Source organism: Drosophila melanogaster, chromosome 3L, assembly GCF_000001215.4.
Source record: "Drosophila melanogaster chromosome 3L".
Taxonomy (NCBI): domain Eukaryota; kingdom Metazoa; phylum Arthropoda; class Insecta; order Diptera; family Drosophilidae; genus Drosophila; species Drosophila melanogaster.
The window spans coordinates 3,109,676-3,127,993 of NT_037436.4; the positions used below are offsets into that span (position 1 = coordinate 3,109,676).

The 18,318-nt window shown below is 42.9% G+C and overlaps 3 protein-coding genes and 1 non-coding gene across 10 annotated transcripts; all 4 read right to left on the reverse strand.

Moving 5' to 3' along the window:
- Window positions 1-452: 452 nt before the first annotated feature.
- Window positions 453-1,552, reverse strand: CG45066 (uncharacterized protein). The gene is made up of 2 exons (NM_001259657.1): window positions 1,194-1,552; window positions 453-1,143 (listed from the first exon to the last, which is right to left on the reverse strand). The coding sequence occupies exons 1-2, from the start codon at window positions 1,442-1,444 to the stop codon at window positions 591-593; spliced, it is 804 nt and encodes a 267-aa protein (NP_001246586.1). The 5' UTR covers window positions 1,445-1,552; the 3' UTR covers window positions 453-590.
- Window positions 1,553-1,557: 5 nt separating this feature from the next.
- CG45067 (uncharacterized protein) lies at window positions 1,558-4,792 on the reverse strand. The gene is made up of 8 exons (NM_001347774.1): window positions 4,362-4,792; window positions 4,199-4,306; window positions 3,782-4,146; window positions 3,601-3,728; window positions 3,373-3,538; window positions 2,956-3,322; window positions 2,066-2,891; window positions 1,558-1,902 (listed from the first exon to the last, which is right to left on the reverse strand). The coding sequence occupies exons 1-8, from the start codon at window positions 4,766-4,768 to the stop codon at window positions 1,624-1,626; spliced, it is 2,646 nt and encodes an 881-aa protein (NP_001334707.1). The 5' UTR covers window positions 4,769-4,792; the 3' UTR covers window positions 1,558-1,623.
- Window positions 4,775-18,049, reverse strand: promL (prominin-like). 7 transcript variants are annotated; one of them, NM_167987.4, is made up of 15 exons: window positions 17,978-18,049; window positions 17,192-17,350; window positions 10,993-11,524; window positions 10,784-10,931; window positions 10,597-10,725; window positions 10,352-10,539; window positions 10,124-10,288; window positions 9,929-10,059; window positions 9,538-9,873; window positions 9,368-9,477; window positions 8,359-9,304; window positions 8,159-8,298; window positions 7,671-7,730; window positions 7,408-7,581; window positions 4,884-6,356 (listed from the first exon to the last, which is right to left on the reverse strand). In NM_167987.4, exons 3-15 carry the CDS (start codon window positions 11,393-11,395, stop codon window positions 6,245-6,247), a joined length of 3,042 nt encoding a protein of 1,013 aa, NP_728810.1. In that variant the 5' UTR covers window positions 11,396-11,524; window positions 17,192-17,350; window positions 17,978-18,049; the 3' UTR covers window positions 4,884-6,244. The 7 variants fall into 7 exon arrangements, with proteins under 7 accessions (NP_001246587.1, NP_728810.1, NP_647770.1 ...); NM_001259658.3 differs by lacking the exon at window positions 7,671-7,730 and having other exon boundaries at window positions 4,775-6,356; NM_139513.3 differs by lacking the exon at window positions 17,192-17,350 and having other exon boundaries at window positions 5,660-6,356.
- tRNA:Met-CAT-2-1 (transfer RNA:Methionine-CAT 2-1) lies at window positions 12,267-12,339 on the reverse strand. The gene has a single exon. It is a non-coding gene; the product is annotated as a tRNA-Met (tRNA).
- Window positions 18,050-18,318: the final 269 nt, after the last annotated feature.

The window sequence follows — 18,318 nt, forward strand, 5'->3', positions numbered from 1 at the left end:
TAATCCATTTGGGTTTCTGATCACCCAAAAGGCCCAACCCAATCAAACTATTGTGTGCAGAGCATCCGAGTTTCAGTGCTCCAAATAGCACCTTGTTTTTTCCCGTGCTCTTTGGCTTTTCCTTCCTGCTATTGTGGCCCAGACAATGATGGAGCTGCACTTGGATGCTTGGCTGGTGGAGGAGGAGCTCGAAGTGGAGCCGAAAAGGGAGTGACGATAGCGATCTGCTTTCGCTGCCCCTTAATCAGCCAGTCATCGGCGAACGAGCAAGCTCACCGTAGTTGTGCTTATTTGCCTTTTGTTTGTTTTACTTTTGTTTTGGTGTTTATATTTTTTTTGTCGGTTGCCGCCACAAGATTGATGAGAGAACAAGGTTTGTCGCTTAGGTCTTTTGTCGGCCAACGCTTTGGAACTATGATGCCGGATGTGTTCTAATAAAGCTACCGCAGATTCAAGGCCTCAATGGGCCGGACCAACAAGGTTGACCTCAGCACGCTTTTAATCGTAACAAAATATAATCGCACAGTTTCACACTGAATAGAGCGCCGATTTCTTGATAGATGAGCTCTTGACGTTGAGCAGATTTTGGTTTAATAGACATAGAAGGAGCTGTTACCAATGCACGAGGAATTAGATAAGGAAGTGCTGCTTGCAGAAGTCATGATTTTCTTCCGACTGGCGTGTGTTTTCCATCTCTTTCGAATAGAGTTTATGCCCAGATGCTTGAGGATCCCTGATAAAAGTTTGGAGCGCTGTTTTTGGTTCTCTCTTCTGGGGGATTCAGTTGGAGTCAGTGATTCCGACGGCGTTGAGGGCTCAACAAGAGGTGGGACAAAGATGGGCTTTGGTGGCGGAAGAGGCAAAGGATCATTCTGCAAGCCACCTAGCACCATTTCCAAATTCTCCCTAAGGTATTTGTACTTGTCGTCCTCATCAAAGAGATTCTCTTGGCTGAGATGGGGCTTTTGATACCATAATATCAGACTCGAAGATGAAGTCTCCGTGACTTTATGTCGACGAAGACGCGGCGGTGGCTTGGGAGCTAGTGGAGGTGGAGGAGCTTGGCGCTTGACAGGTCTGTTCCCTTGGCTGTCCACCACCAAACGCTCGGCACTGCTAGAAACACTGCAGTGTAGACGCCATCTGGGAAGGATTCACTAAGATCGTTACTTCTTTAAATATTAGAAACTCACCCCACCACAATCAATATTGCATTATAAATTGGCAACGCTAACAATCCGAGTATCAATAGCCTTACCAGCGGACACGAGGGTTGTTGGAGCTGCATAAGCCAGTCTATGGAGCAGCATCCAATGGACCCGTCCACCATTTCCCGACTTTCGTTAAGCATACTTAAGGTGGTCATATCATCTGCCCAGGACAAAGAATTAGGCAGGATGTTGGGCATGGGCCAAACAAACGACTTCCACCATAGCAACTTCATTATTTATTTCGATTTCTATTGCTACATTTAAAACTAGTAACACTATGTGTCTAGAAAACGTATAAAAATAATGACTTTGGATTCTAAGATATGGTGTTCCTAACTTGATACATAAATTTTCCAATTGAAAACTAACTTGATACATATAGTTTTCAAGTGAATATTCTACAGATGTAATGTCACTCCCTCTTTCGCTTTACTTGATCCACATAGTAGTCTTCCATGCCCTCCAGATAATCCACATTGGTCTCTGCTGATACGGGGAGGTACCTGTAGCATTGGCATTGTGGCAAACCCAAGGGCAATATACCAGGGGCCATAAAGTTGCTTTCTCCATAGGAAACTGGTGTAGCCACCGAATGTTTCAAAGAATTCAGACGACTTCTTAAAAAGTGGGTGCAGCAAATGGTGGGCAGGAGAAGCGAGGAAAACAGTAAGAGCCAAAACCAAATAGCATTCTATGGGATGCAAATAAAATAAATAAGCTATACATTTTCATTTTTTTGATTACATATACTACACTAAAATAAATATTGATTCACCATTAAGTTTATGCAAACTTGTTTGATTATTTGCTCAATTAAAAGTGTACGGCAATCGGGGAATCACCTCTTTACTTACCATTGGCTTAGCAATCCGATTGCAGAGGTCGGCGTACTCAACCATGGCTTCATCATCCTCTCGGATGAGGGGTTCACAGCTCTCCATATCCTCTTTGGTCGCCTCCTCGACCACTCGAACGTAATCATCCAACCCGGATTTCACTAATTTACTGATATTACGGGCCACCTCGTCGGCTTCCTTTTTGGAATCTTGCCGCAATAAGTCATCACCTTGCTTAATCTTGTCCAGCAGATGATGAAGGTACTTGACAAAGCTACCGTAGCCGCCTGATAAGAGCCAATCCATTTGCTTTAGTCGCTTTATCAGTCGCTGGACAATCGCTGCCAAAGGTACACACAAGTGTTTTTGATATGCTCGCAGATGAATCGCTTGGTTTTTCAGAGTGACTCCCGGTTCCACCTTGTTTGCCAGGCTTTCCAGTTTTCTGGTCAACCCGTCCAAAGGACCTGGATTGGGTTCTGGAACTAATTGGGGGCAAATATATTTTGTATAGTCCTTTATGTCATATGTAGACAGGTTTCCGGTCAATAACTTTTTGGCAGATTCCTCTGCATCGGGATGAATTTCTTTAGGTGCGCCGGGCATCGAAGTGTTCCCCATTTTCTCTAGAGACTTAACAACGTCGATCATCACATCATCGCGAAAACCATATGGATCATAGATCTCCTTGATACCCAGTACATTGTACAAACTTTCGTTGCGCACACAGCTCTGCAGAATTTCTGAGGTTCTTACCATGGGCATGGATCGAAAGGTGGTTACGTTTTCTGGGAGAAACTTATTCGGATTAATAGATTTATTGTCTACCGGCTGTGGGAATTTCCTATTAATAATATGGAACTTTAGTTTGGGATCGCACAAATGCTTTGCGAAATGGTAAAGCACACCTCGAGCAAAAGGCTTGATATATCAAAGCGCCGTGAACCAGATAGAAGAGCACCAGGATAACTCCAACGGAAAACAGGATGAAAAGAGCAACCAAGACGGCACAGAGAAGCCAACTGGCGACTTTTGGACTAAACAAAGCAATCAGAAGACCAAAGAGCAGAAGAAGGGGTACCAGCATTAATAAAACAATTAAGCACAACGTAGTTCCGAACCACGAGGATCCGAGCTTTCTACGCAAGTCAGCTGCTGGAGTAGATCTAGATCTAGGATTGGTCTTGACCACCAACGGCATATCCTTCTTCATCTCCTCAACCACTTGTCGCAAGACTTTCAAGGATGCTTCGTACCTCTCTTGCAGCTTCTTGGCTAAGGAGATTATCACGCTTTAAGTAATCTTCAAAGATGTTTCATCTTACCTCCTTTATTCAGATCCTTATTGACGGAGTCTAATATGTCACTCATGCGATTTTTTATTGCCGAAGACATCCGTCGCAATTGACCAACTGCTTGTAGTGGGTAGTCTATAAACTTGCTGTCTATTACTTCCTGAACAGATTCAAGAAGCGGTTCAAATTCGGGTAACTTGGAGGTGGTATAAAATGGTAATAGTTTTGCTTTTGATATGTAAAAACTGATCCTCTTACACTATCGTAATGCAAACACCCCATGTCCAGCATCTTGATCTCATTCGCACGGTAGAAATCTTGGCACTCGCTATGCGTGCAGTCCGCGATTAGAATCACCATAAGATCGCGTTTGACGCCACGTAATGCTAATGAAGATTGTCTGCTAAACAAGCAGTTATGAAGGCAATAAAATCCTCACCATCCCGGAACTGAGTGGCCAAGCGGCGGGCATCGAGCAACCTATTCTTGATCCTTAGCATAACTGGCTTGATCCTTCGCATATTACGCAATACCTCGATCAGCCTTTCAATGGCTTTAGCATGAACTTCCAGCTCCCTATTGGGATATTTAATACTGGGATCTTGGTTGAGAGCACTTTTGATCCTCTTAACTTTCTGATCATAGTTGATGACATAAAGATGACGCAAACGTTCGGATGCTTTTTGGAATATGTAGTCCGCACTTGATTGGCTAGAGTTACTGGGATAACAACCGGACGCTTTAAGGTTCTTCAAGTTTATATTCAGCTGAGTGGCCGCCATTATGGCAAGAATGAGAAACAAACTAAGAATAAATCCATAATCGCACTATGGGGAAACATTTCCTCTATACTCACAGCATCAACAATGCCAAAATGGCCAATAGAATGCCACAGCAGTAGCGGCATCCTCTACTGGACCTTTCGTTCTTCTCCCAGGCCACACAGCAGCAGGCATAGAGTAGCCTAATGGGAATCAGTTCGCTGAATATAATCTCTCCAAATATCAAGCAGCTCTCACCCAAGGATGAGTATCAGCAGAAACAGAAGAACCAGTAGAAGGACTAATATCTTCAGTCCTTTCTGGGATGCCAAATACGCCTCCCAGTCGTCTTCCTGTACCTTGGAACCAATGTCATTCCCATCTTTGGATATATATCCTTTGGGAACTTCCTTGGCGTATGAGACCACGGATCCAGTAAAAACATGGGATAAATATGTGATTGGACACATAGAGTCCGCATCCCCGTTGTTCGATCTGCTTTCTGGTTCTGCATACCTATTTTGAGGGCTAAGCCTCCGAAACCTGACCAATGATCCTTGGTCGATTAACTTAGAAGAGGAATGGAGGGGTTGATTGGTCTGGGATTTAACGACATGGAGCCGAAAGGCTATGACCCAAATCCACATAGTAACTTTTAGTTCCATTCTTTTCAAATATATTATTTATAAATAGGATTGATTATGAAATTCAAGATTACTTTGGTATGAACAAGGTGAAACTGTTGATCCGACCAAGAACATTTAATTTTGCTACTCGCTTATTCGTACATAAAACCACTTGAAGTTTATTGACAAAATTTTGCAAACGACAGAGACAACCATCAACGGAGCTCGATGATTGACTGGCAACTGGGTTTCTTGTGTTTTGTATTTTCCGGGATCTTATACGATAATCTTTACTTGCGCTGGGCAATATTGATACATGGTTACTTGACTTAAGCGGAAATCATTTAATGTACGTCAAATGTAAAATACAACATACATCTTACTTGTATAATAATACTAAAAATTATGTAATTGTGTTATCCGTACAATATGCTCGCAAGTCTGTATATTTGTGTATGGTGTTGTTTATAGGTTTCTGGAAACATACAGCTTGAGCTCTTAGTTCCTAGACAATACAATTGGAAACGTTTAAATGCTTAGGGGGTTTGTTTTGCTGTTGTTTTGGTTTTCTCTTACTAAACTATGACAACGTGTTAAAATACGTGTTACTTTAAAGTATTTGTATCTCGAACGTGTAGCTGATTAGGGGGTTTTATTTGATTGGTTTATCAGTGTCCGAATGCACAATTTGTCGGTTTTAAGGAAGAGTGTAGTATGGTGTATTGTTTCTAAAATAAATACATTAAATGCATTGAATAACTCCCAACTCTGTGCTCTGCTCTTTTCTAAATTAAAATGGCAGTTTTGGTATTTTGGATCATATTTTCTTTACCGCGATTTTGATTTCCGGGAAGTTTACACATTCCATAAAGTTTTTGATCGGTTAATATTTATATAGTTGCTTGCTAGATATTGATTTCTTTTCATTTCATTATGTTTTGTTTTCCTTTTTGGGTATGTCTCGCCTGCTCTGAGTGTGTGCATAATAAAATTATGAGATTCCTTAAAGCTTCTGCGGCCGTGCGACCCGGCGAATGGCCAACTTCTTCAAGGGACTCATCAGATCCGACGCCTGCCGCTCGGCCCTTCTAGCCCAGAGTCTCCGTACTCCAGGGTTCATTAAATGCTTCGGCTGGGACAATTCCCGCCGGATTCGTCCGTGACATCGTGCTCGTCTTTTGGCAACATTTTTTAAAGTAACTATAAATGGGTGTTTGAGAATTTTCGTATTTGCTTTCTTGCTTCGGCCCGCACTTAATATTAACTATGCGTTCGTTATTCTCCAGCTTCCAGGTCAATGGCAGATCTCCTGGCCGGGCCAAAGTGATAACACACGTGATGCTACGATACTACTTAATTAAATTATATAATTTCAGTTATTTTTTTGTATAGGCCTTTAACTAAAAGTACAGTCTCAGTAGGGGGTACATATATGGAAAAAGGGGGCCGTGGGCGTGTGGGTTCAAAATAAAATCATCCATGTTGCCACCTCTCAAACAAACCGCCTCCGTCCGTCTAATCCTGCTCGGAGGCACCCGGATAGTAGTAGGGCGGCGGACGCTCGTACTCCGATGATGGCGGCGCAGCTGGGGGATTGTGGTATCGTGGTGGCTCGTGGTCCCAATGCCTGTGGATTGCAATTAAATCGAATTAGTCCATGCGAAATATGCAGGGCGTATTAAATATTTATAGTGCGACCACTCACGCACAACACATAAACAGAAACACAGGAGGGCGCAGTAGCTGCGATTAATCAAATTAGTTGGTCAACATAGATCGAAATCCGATACGGTGTTAGTGGCACTTGGTCATGAAAAAGCGGGCATTTACCAGCGGGAGGCCATTGATGGGCTTACGAAGAGGATAAGCTTTGAGTAATGAGCTGTGGGCTTGTCTGCTAAGAGATTGTGTCCAGAAGTGTCTTTAACTTCGGAGCATTAATGTCGCAAGCTTATCCAATAAGCAATATAAATTCAATAAACAAACATTTAAATTTTCACCGACTTGAGACTGAGTGTGTTTGCAGAAAATAAACTGCTTACTAAAGCGTTTAAAGAAATAAACACTAGCAAATGCGTAGATGCTTGTTTACTACATTCAGCAAGTAGGAAAAACAAAGAAATTAAAATGTAATATTAAATTATGTTGAGATCGCAATGAGAAAACAGAGGGAACTAAGCAAATTTTCAATAGGGGTCTTCAGTCTCTTCACAAACAGTCGGAAATGTACTCGAATCGAGGCTGTGGGGGAAGCACACCGATCGAGTCTTTCAAAAGGCACATTACCGAGCAGAAGCCAAAACCGCTTAGCATTCGGGCCATGCCTAAAAGAAACCATCTGCCGCCAATGCCTTTGGCCGAGTGCCATTGGTCACACCTTTGGCGCTAAATTAAACAAAATTAAAAATTAGCGTTATATAGCGATTTAGCAGCGGTCTAATCGATCAAGGGAAACTGGATATCGATGCGGTCAAGCTAATTAATTGTCAATACTAGGCAGCTGCAAGGCATTAACTATTGTAAGATTATATTGGGCGATTTGCTAAAAAGACTTTCGTAATAATCAAAGATTTTTTACATTATATTTTACTTATACCAAATATCATGATCGGAAAGTCTATTAGCAAGAGCTAGAAAGCAGGAGAGGGATTCCCTGGGTGGTGGTGGAGTACACTTACGTTGGCGCCATGTCGTTGTAACGCATGCTGCTGCTGCCAGGAGCTCCATCACCTCCGCCGCCACCACGATCTCCGCCAGAGCGATTGCCACGCGAAACGCTGGGCGAGGCGTCCTCGAAGTAATCCTGCTGCTCCCGTCGCCGCTCGTAGGCCTTGCGACGCTTCTTGGGAACGCTGAAAGAGGAGATGCAATGGGACAGTGGGACACAGGATTAGCGAAAGTGCTAGCCAGAAAAGAGAGAGGTGACTGGATGATAGCTTACTTAGCCAATGGTACATGTTCACGATCTCGTTCACTATAAGCATCGTACAGATAATCGCTTCTGGGTTAGCGGTGAAATGAGAAGAATGTGGACGGCTTAGTTATGGTGCAAACTCTGAATTTTTTTTCGGTACATGCATACATTTATAAAACAAATACTGAAAGTTAATTTGGTAAAATGGAATCCAACCCAAGGTGTTAGTCTGTTTTGCTTTTGCTGGCGCAGATATCGCGATCCGACTCCTTTAAGGTCACCTCAATCTCGTCCCAAGAAACTGCACCTGCTTCGTCAGCTGGGATTGGATCTTCACCACCGCCACCGCGGGTGGGTGCCCCCGAGGGGCAGCCGCAATAAGCCTGCTGCCCGCCGGAGCAGGTGACTATAGGCGGTGGCACATACGGAGCACCCGTGCAAATGGGACAGCTTTGGGTTAGGCGGTTTAGCGGTGATGCCTGAAAGCTATTAGTAATTCACAGAAATCAACTCACCCGCCCTCGACCACTCCAGCGGCTCCTACGGTAGCCAGGTAAGGATAGATTTTCTTGTAGAGGCACATCAGGCGGTGGGCCACGAACAGGATGGGCAGGAAGAGCAGGGCGCACAGCAGTATGCCTACCCAGAATCCATTCTGCAAAAATGATTTGCGTTAAATTTTGAACCTTATCATTGTTAAGAACTTATAACTCACGATGGGATCCACGATACGGTGGCAAATCAAATCGACTCCACGATAATATATGTACGACAGGGGTGCACAATGACCCACACTTTCGTTGGCCTCCTTTATAATCATATCTATGTAGTCGTCGATCATCTGGTCAATGGAATTCGTCAGATTGCCTCCTAGGGCGTTGATATAGTCCTTGCCGCGTGTTTGGATGAACTGTTCGGAGTTGATGGCCGTGGCAGTGAGAATTTTGATTGTATTGGTAAAGTCGTGGTTCTCGTACGAAATTAACTCGTCGATCTTCTTTAGATTGGCCTTCATCTTCTCTACGAGGCTCGTAAGCTTCGGTACAAAATTGCGATAGAAGGCCTTGGTGTTGAGGCCCTCATTCCAGAATGACACCTTGGCCCAGCCGTATGCCGGATACTCCAGATCGTTGGATAGCTTATACAGCTGCTCGGACAGGGCGTTCAGGTTCATGGGCGTAAACTGGGTGCACAGACTTGGCATGTACAGGGAGCTATGGTACTTCGCAAGCTTGCTCTCGCCCGCTGTCTTTAACTCGTCACGTTCTTCCTTCGTCAGGAGTACCACGGTGGACAGGTCCTCGTCGAAGACCTTAATCGAATCTGTATTTTCCTGTGAGTGTGACATCACTTTTATGCGCGTCAGATCGTTGATGTCATATATGTTATGCTGACGCATCATATCGAAAATGGTCTGATTGGCGTGGCAAGCCTTGATTGCACTCGACATTTTTAGTGGTTGCACCACTTCCTTGTTACTTTCAGATGGCGGCAAATAGTGATTCAGATCTATAGACGCGTCCAGTTGCCGGAACAATGTGTTGTTCTCCTGATCTCTCAGTGGTGCACAGGCACCCTGGTAGGTTACCATACCCAGCATAAAGTAGAAAAGTCCAACCAGTGCGATGAAGGAGAAAACACAGAATATCAGCAGTATGGCTCTAAAATAAGTAAGCGTAATAATGAATCAATAAGCAGAACAGAATACGGTTAAAACTACTCACAGAAGCAGGCAGGTGGCTCCGGTGGACTTGCTGCAGCATTCATCACCATATCCAGTTCGTCGGCGCCCAAAGCAACCGCACAGTAGAGCAAAGATCAAAATAAAAAGTACCTAATTTAAGGGAATACGTTAGTTAAGACTTTTGATTGGAATCTTTAAGATCCGCCTTACCAGAAGAATAAGCAAGCACACAATCAGGCTGACAACGTTTCTATCATGGCCAAACCGCTCGTAGACGTCCTCGAATGACTTAGTCGAGTGCAGAGTTTTTATATGGATATCACTTAGTACTCCCTCCACAATGTTGCGCACATTCGTCGCATGTTCTCGGAAGATTGTCCTGCCCTTCGTTAAGTCCCGCATCATGGGTGGTACCACGAAGGAGAGTTGCGTCTTCACCTTGTCGCTAACCTTCTTTAGACGCGAGAGTCCCCGTTGAGGTATAGCGTAATACTCACTTGCAACTATATTCTCCATTCCCTCTACAAATTCTTTGGTGTTCGGGAGCTAAAATACGATGGGGTTAATAATTTTGTTATTACAAATTGAGTTCCAGTCATACGTTGTCGAAGTGCAGGCATTGCGAGGAATCAATGTGTTCGATATTGCTGCTAATCAGGAACTTCTGGCACATCTGCAGTTGACAGAGATTGGCCACTGCAAAGTTGACATCTCGTTTAATGCCACGGACGCCTGAAGTAAAGTGAATAGTTTTATTATTTACTGCAGTCTCTTTGACTTTTTTAAAAGTCCTTACCATCTCTTAATTGGGAGCCATAGAAGCGCAGATCTTTCTCCATCTTCTCCACTTGCCTCATCAGCTCCAGAGCCTCGGGCATGTTCTCCAAAACTCGCTCCATTTCTGCCAAGGAATTACTCTCCGATGTGTCGGAGAGATCCAAAAATATGTGCCGGTGAGCGTCTAAAAAAAAAGTATAATTGTTAAATAACTAATCAAAGGATTGCAGTCCATTATTATTTTTACGGGTTAATTGATCAAGCACATGAGTCTCCATCTCCTCGTAGTTGTACATCATCAGATGGTGAACGTGATCGGCTACATCCTTCAGATAAGTGCAAGTGTCCTCGCTGCCGCGCTTCATTGTCTCGGAAGTCTCGGCAAAGCCGCTGTCAATCATTTTGTTGGTAACAAAGGCGATAATGATGCCAAAACTGCAGAAGACAGATTATTTCGAATATGACTTTTCTTGGTTAAGTGCCTCCACTTACATCAGTCCGATGATGAGGATCAACAGACAGATGCCACAACAGAAGCGCCGCTGAGCATCCTGTTTACTGGTACACGGAGGACATCCCTGTCGACATCGTCGGCAGCAACAGAAACAGCAATAGCAAACGCTGTGGTGAACAAATATTGGTTATCTACGTTAATTGAATCAATGGTCTCAAAACTCACGCAATGAACGGTATGACTATAATGAGCACCACGAGAATAACAACCCAGATGAGAACCATCCAATAATGAGCCAATAGATCCCGCCAGTCATTCTCCTCCACTTTGGGACCCAAGCTCAAAGTGTCCGAATTCTTTACGACAATGTAACCTGCAATATTAAGAGAAATAAGTGTTTTATCCTTTATTTATCCAATGTGTACGTCACTCACCCTCCGGAATGGGTTCATCCCTATAAAGAACCTTGTCATATAGAAAGTGTGTAAAATTGAAAATGGGGTTCATGGCGGACGTGGGAGGTGGTGGTGCCTTTGTGTAGTTGGTTGTCGGCCGGTATACAGTGTACTGGACTGGTGGCCAATGGGGCTGGCCAAGCTGTTCGTGCGTGGTGCCATGGCCCACATATCCCTTGCGCCAGCTCCCGGGATCTGCATCAGCCTGGGCGGTTGTGGGCCGGATCAGCGTGGCCAAAGCGAAGCCGAATATGGCTACACTTAATCCACATATGGCCAGGTAGGCTATTTGTCGCCTACGACGCTGTCGTCTCTTCCGGGATCGCATGGATTTCGACTTGACCGCGGCCAGAGGCTCCACTGTGGCAGCTACTTCACCCATGGCCGACTGCTTTTCGAAGGACTTCCTGTCTCGGTGAAGCTTCCTCAAACTGACTAACGTGCTGAGCTGCTGCTCTTAATCGTGTTCCCTTCGGTGTAGTAGCCCACACCCATTTCACACGTCAGTGGCCTGCAATCAGGAAAATAGAATACAAGATTAATTAAATAGTTTAGTTTTAAGATAGAGCCACACTTTATTGTCAGCCATTCATATGATGATCTCAGTCATAAGCGGTATCCTGTAAGTGTATCTTTTCAAGCGACACCTATCGAATTAATCTTTAATCTAAATTCCTTTCGTTTTTTAAATGTAAATGGGCGAGGACAGAGCAGAGCTCACACCCTAATGTGGCAGTAGCATGTCCTCGTCCAATAAGAAATGCTTGGCCGGGGCAATAAAATATATTTGTTTCTTGGTGTGTCCAGGCAAATGGGGCATAATCCCATCACAGGCTTTGGATAGGATTGGTTCCACATTGCAATGCGCACACAAACACACACCCAGAGACAATCTCACATCCACTTGACATCAATTAAGGTCAATAAAAGCCGAGAAGATGACAATGGGTTCAGGCATTTGCTGCCCGAGAATGCAAGCCACTGGCGATACAAAGGACTGAGCTTCGGCTTTGGCACATTGCCCACCGTTGGCAGGTGTTATATCTCTGTCGGGGAGGTGAAAGTCCCTTTGGCGTCGGTTGAATGCACTTGTCCGTAGATCATGAGTCACCAGCTATGCTCGGAAGCATTGCGTGAGTCGCCTTGCATAATTACCCAACTATCAAATTACTAGCTTGGGGAAATATTCTAAATAGGCAAAACATTTGCAATATTTGCAATGTCAAAATAAAAAACAAAACAAAAAATGTACATGCCCCGAGTGAGGCTCGAACTCACGACCTTAAGATTATGAGACTTACGCGCTGCCAACTGCGCCATCGAGGCATGAACACGTTGCCGGCAAAAAGCAAACTTCTGCCAAAGGTTCTTATGTGTGCGAGTCCTAAACGCATAAATAAATATACCTACCTATATTATGTAGGTACATTTGTAAGGAATAAAGTGTCTGTGCGACATGTTTATTTAAAATTATCAGATAAGAAACTTGCAGTCTCTTCTTATCGATGTCGAATATGAAGCGTTATCTTGTTATCACGCTGTGTAATCACGTTAAAAAAAACACATTTGATTTTTCAAGCACAGGTAATTAATCAATATTTGATGTCAATAATGTCTAAATTAAATGTACAATTTTAAATGCACTTGCATTAACATTTTATCAAATGCTGAAATACTTTATTACTCAGATATTAGTCACATCCTCACCATTTATATGATCGTTTTAAGAACTTCCTAAAACCCATAAAAAGTACTGTGAATTTTTGATTAAAAATACTGAACACACGACTGCAGAATACTGGTTGGCAAGGCCAACTGACGATTTGCGTTTATAAATTATTATTTTTTTTATATAAGGAATTTGCTGACGGAGCTAGCATTTTCCGATCGCACTGCCTACTCACTATCAACTTTGCTCATATTTCCAGCATAGATCCAAGAATACGAATGAGTGTGCTCATTTGATACCCGCCACTGGCAACTGTAAATTTATGGCCATCGAGGCGAGCAACAAGCAGCAGTTACACTCATCGACTGTCTTTGCACCACAACAGCCATAGACAGACAAAGAAATCGACAAGTTTATTGAACTCTGTGGGCGAGTGGACAAGGGAAGCGGCCAAGGGTCTGCCCCCTCGGCTCGGTGGCTTTCCATGGCATTATGCTTTATAGCCTAGCCCTTGCGCCCTGGCCCCGTCGTGCCCCCAAACGGCGACAGAATGTAGTGTCGCAACACTATACGTATTTATATACACATTCGGAGCACTGCAATGCCGCCTGCTTATCTCGAGGTTGTCCCTCTTTTTCTTTACGAGCATACCCTGCTTACTTTCCGGAAAGAGCTGGATTACCAGACGTGTTGATGGCTGTGTAAAAATAGACGTTTCTGCGGACTGCACCTGCTGACAGGGTCTTAATGGCTGTCCAAAACAAGCGAGTGTTTGGTGTCGATTGCGTATACGCCGCGTTGTCTGGCTGGGAACAAACTAAAGGCGCTGGAAAACCGATGCTCCATTTGCTGCTATGCTGTAGGGCTGCGTTGCCACCGCTACTGTGCAGAAAATTCTCTATACCCCCATGGTGGGGCAGCCTTTGAACGGCCTTGACACGCGCTACGCTGCGGGCTGCGAACCAGAAGCCGCTCCTGCCCGAAGTTTGCTGCCATTCCCCTACTCGAAAATCTCACTTGGAAGGGAGCTCGCAGTACAATCGCAGTCCTGCTGAGTCCTAAGCATAGCCAGAGGTCGCGTCTCCTCAGCAATTTAGAGAAAACAAAACAATTTGCAGCCTCGGCTTTGCGGGAGGACATCATGGCAATCAGGAACATGCGCAGTGCGATTCTGCAAGGATGCTGCACTCCCTCGAACAGTGGGCGGAACAGGCAAACGCTCGGCAAGGCCACACGCAAAATGCCCTTAATTCCGGTTAGAGTTCAGTTTTACATAGTGCAAAATGCCCATAATAAACCACACTGTATATATAGTATGTTTGCATACATGTACAAACAAATATCGGCCACAATAAACTTCCAAAAAAAAGTTTGCAGTCTTATGGACAGCTGTTTTAAGTAAATACGATAGCTTTCACATTTGCATTTGTTTAAACATTTGTTTTTCAAACTAGGTTTCTATAGAATCGAAGAAATTAAAAGAACACATTCTAAATAATTTCCATGCATATATTTACCACAAAATCATTCAATATGAAAAATTCCAAACTTTCCGGAATATAAAAATCCTGCTATGGCAAGTAGGAGGTAAACAACTAAATTAAATGAAAAATTCATGGTGGTCATACCGACCAATAAAATTTTTATTATTATTTGGAAAATGGCTATAACACCAAAGCGAAGTAATGCTAATAATCGGGTAATAAAATGTACACAATTCTCGGAATTTGGGATCCAAATCTTATAAATTGCCAACAACACGAGTCGTAAAGTGTTTTTTAAATGATCTAAACTTTTGAAAGTAACAAGATCCAGACACAACTCTAATAAACTTGCTAGATTAATCAACTTTACTGTCTATTTACAAATAACAATACAACTAGAGCGATAAAAGGTATACAATTCGCAATCTGTTAATTTGCAGAACAAACTCAGCCGTAGAATGAATCAAAATAAACCAGATTATTCAAGCTTTAACGAGCTGTTACGAATTCAATATACCCATTGTCGTCAGTAGGTATTTGATATCGCAATACATTTTCCCATTTAGGTAAAATGAGTCAACAACAGATCGTAACAAAGGCAACAATCCATTTCTTGCAATTGAATGGCTTGTCTGTTCCAACCCAGCTGATTGAATCCAACTTGTTTTTTTTTCGCGAACGAGAGAAAGTTGACGAAGTTAAACAAACAAACTTATTTGGCGATACCCGTATTGGGTCACAGGCACGGACCAATAGAACGAGTGACCACTGTATCTGCGGAAACGCCAAGTGCAAGGTACTTCAAAATCTGCTGGCGGCTAAATCAGCAAAAAGTGGAATCCGAACACGATAAACTTAATGACGGTACCTGAGCGTCGGTTGCTTATGGCTTGTATAAACAAAAGAATTAAATACAAAGTGAAGGTTGCATTAATAACAACAATTACCGCTCTCCCCCTATCCATAGAGCCATAATCAATGCCAGTCCCGAAGAAAAATGGCTGAGTGGTAAATAAATATTTAAAAGAATTCCCATGAACGTAAATCGTCTGCAGTTATTATTGGAATGTATACTAGAATAAATAGGTTTTATGACGACCAATGACAGCAATCAGCATTGCTGATAACTTGGAATAATAAGTGGTCTAGCAGTTGTCAAATTGAAAACGTTTTCTTATAATGTCAGAGTTGAACATATTCCTTCAATTATCTAGTAATTCCGTTCTCAAGAACTCCGAGAGTTCTATGAAATGGATGCCATTAAGATTATTTTTACATAGACCATAAGTATATAGCAGCACTGAACTTTACTGATTTACGAGGCCGGAAAGAGTCTGAATCAGAGATAACCAAAGATGACACAATGACCCAGAGTCATCTTCAAATTCCAAGTGGGATGTGTGTGATTAATCTGTTTATAAATATAAAATTTTCCCCAGAAAAGTGCAGCTAACTTTTCGACCGAATTGAGAACACACACTTTGCAGCATCCACATCTTTTCATTTCGGACCGCCTCCGCCAAGTGACATCCACATCGAATTTGGAACAGCCGGCTGGGAGGTGGAGTCCATGGACGGCGGTTCGAGGCGAAAGACATCGCAAGAGAACAGGTTGCCCTGCCGATGGAGTGAAGTCGTGCCAAAGCAAAAACTCGTTTCTCGTGACTGACTCACTCCCCGATAAAAAGCGCAGAAAAATGGGCTAATCACACAAGCAGATACAAAGTAAACTTCTTTAGATGAAAACTGAACTGAACTGAACGAATCCAAACAAAGGAAGTCGGAGAAAAGGGGCGGAAATGAACTGAAAAGTTATAAAAAAAAGGTGCAGACGATCGAGAAGCAGTTCGCTATACTTTTAGGAAGAAACGGAAGCCATGTACACTGACAGAAACAGAAGATGCTCACGTGCCCGCAGATGCATTATATCATCTTGATACTGAAAGTTGAGTCAGCTTCATTGCTCAGCGAATCTGATATGAAGGTTGGCAAATTTCTTGCCAGCTTATCCAATCGCTTATCATATTGTAAACCTTGGATGAACTTGTGTCCATTTTCCGTTTGTCTTCGGATTTCGACCAGCGTCATAAGTTCTCCATTTGCGTTTGGAGTATTTGATTAATGATTCGAAACTCTGCGCTTATCTCTGCGTTTTCATATACATAAATAATAGTACAGTGTTTGTTATTATGTTTATAACTTTCATCTCGGATTTAGCATTCTACATATCTTGTTTATTAGTGCTATTTGAGCAAGTGGCTTTACATTTAATTATTTATACCCAGACTTGTCATTCTGGAAACGTTATCCCTATTTGCATTTTTTTATTTTTGGAATTTGAAAATAGTCATGCAAACCGCTTAGTCGGTTAGAATCAACTTGTTTGGTTTGCTTTAATGTTTATCTTACTTTAATCCTAAACAAAGCAAAAACAATCGCTTACTGTTGAAAGTCATCTGAGCTTTTTGACTATTTTTATTTTGATTATTTTTTCTCGGCTCAACTTCGAGCTCGAATTTCGAATGAAATCAACAAATGCTTCCCGTTTTTGTAAAGATTAGATTTATAATTCTGCCTATTCAAGCTAAATCTATCACGTGGGGCTTTTTTTCAGAGTCTGCTTCCAAGTTCTGCAAAGTGTGTGGCTGGGAAATGATAGAATAGACCCCGAAACTCTATAAATACACGGATTCCGCTCGGCTGGGTGTCGTTCCCACCACACGCACTTGTATCTCAGGTCAGGGATGTGTGGCACATATCTACACCGAAATATATGTATAGTGTATATACATCTGCGGGTGCGTGTCTATGTCTGCGGGAGTTCCTTTTTTGAGTGTTTTGTTGGGATGGAGCAATTAGTGCAGTGCCGCCAGGTGGGATTTCTGGGCGAGAAGGGAGGGCGGAGCATACATTTCGAGACAGGAAGGGCGCTATACCTACTAATTCGACACCGCAAATTGAATAACTCGCTTCTCGGGCTGGGTAAATTGAAATAAACAGCATAAATGAGCCGACGGACACTCACCAACATCGACAACCGCCGCCTAAGCCAATTAAGCTGGCTGTTGGACTCGGGCACGTGAAAGATGATGATGATGCGACGCGGCGTCCAAATCCAATTAGCCGTAGGATCCAGCGATCGGTGGCAGTTTCAGACTTCCAGGCTCGTATCCCCCAACGGATGCTGGAAGGGAAGCGGAGGATTACGTCGCCGGACTTTCAATAAAACACCCAATTTGGACAGCTAAGAGTGCAGCTTGTTCAACTTATAAAAATGACTTGGGCTTCGTTTTACAAAACTAATGGTTGTTCGTGTTAAATCGTGTAAAATTCCAGTCGAATTTGGGGTAATATTAACAGATAAATCAAAACCGTTGGGAAAGTTTGTTGAACAAAGAAAAAACAACAAAAATTAAGGTCGCTGGCGCAACGAGGATTTCCCACTTTTCCAGCTTCCAGTGGCCCTTTTGGCCTAATTGGAGTTCTTGGTAGCAAGTTCCATGGAAAACATGGATATTTTATAATCCGAAGTAAGTCTCTTTAAGCGATTTTAAAACGAGCACGCACACACATGTTGTACATATACTTATATACATATATATATATATATATATATAGTTGGCGTTGTTTTTGTATGTATCACTGCACTGCACCGCCCTTTCGAAACATTCTTTGTTTGCCAGTTACACCTGGCGCTTGTTGTGATTTTCACTCGCTTTTCATATTTTCCCGTGGCAGTAGGCGTGGCCAATCGGGTTTCAGTCACGCGAAGGCACGCTCCATTCAGACTAGATCCGCCCCGGATGTTCACCTTTTCTATTCCAAATTTATCCGATCGAAAAACTTCGCATTTCAAAGAGTTCTGGACCAATGTGACAGTGCGCGGAGCCAGGGAATACCCGTTCGTGGCTTATATAAATGCGCAAAAATACGCCGAAATTAAATACTAAATGTATACCGGAAAACCGACGGAGCCCTGGAAGAATACTATAAAAAAACCGTTAACCGGAGACGCAAATCATAACCGGAAACTAAGTTTAAATTCAAATTTTTTTGGATCTTGTTTCTGTAATGCGACACAATGCGTAAGGAGTATATAAATTAAGATTTAGCTCTTTTAACCACAGTTCCCACAAATTAGATTCAATACTT

What these genes read in the sequence shown, in the direction of transcription:
- CG45066 (NM_001259657.1), bottom strand. Translation starts at nt 1,444, where the DNA reads ATGAAGTTGCTATGGTGGAAGTCGTTTGTTTGGCCCATGCCCAACATC. An exon ending in GCAATATTGATTGTGGTGGG is followed by an intron (nt 1,144 to 1,193) that starts GTGAGTTTCTAA and finishes AATCCTTCCCAG; the next exon opens with ATGGCGTCTACACTGCAGTG.
- CG45067 (NM_001347774.1), bottom strand. Translation starts at nt 4,768, where the DNA reads ATGGAACTAAAAGTTACTATGTGGATTTGGGTCATAGCCTTTCGGCTC. An exon ending in ATTTTGGCATTGTTGATGCT is followed by an intron (nt 4,147 to 4,198) that starts GTGAGTATAGAG and finishes ATTTATTCTTAG; the next exon opens with TTTGTTTCTCATTCTTGCCA. An exon ending in GGCCACTCAGTTCCGGGATG is followed by an intron (nt 3,729 to 3,781) that starts GTGAGGATTTTA and finishes AATCTTCATTAG; the next exon opens with CATTACGTGGCGTCAAACGC.
- promL (NM_167987.4), bottom strand. Translation starts at nt 11,395, where the DNA reads ATGGGTGAAGTAGCTGCCACAGTGGAGCCTCTGGCCGCGGTCAAGTCG. An exon ending in TGTGCTTGATCAATTAACCC is followed by an intron (nt 10,289 to 10,351) that starts GTAAAAATAATA and finishes CTTTTTTTTTAG; the next exon opens with ACGCTCACCGGCACATATTT. An exon ending in AATGCCTGCACTTCGACAAC is followed by an intron (nt 9,874 to 9,928) that starts GTATGACTGGAA and finishes ATCGTATTTTAG; the next exon opens with CTCCCGAACACCAAAGAATT.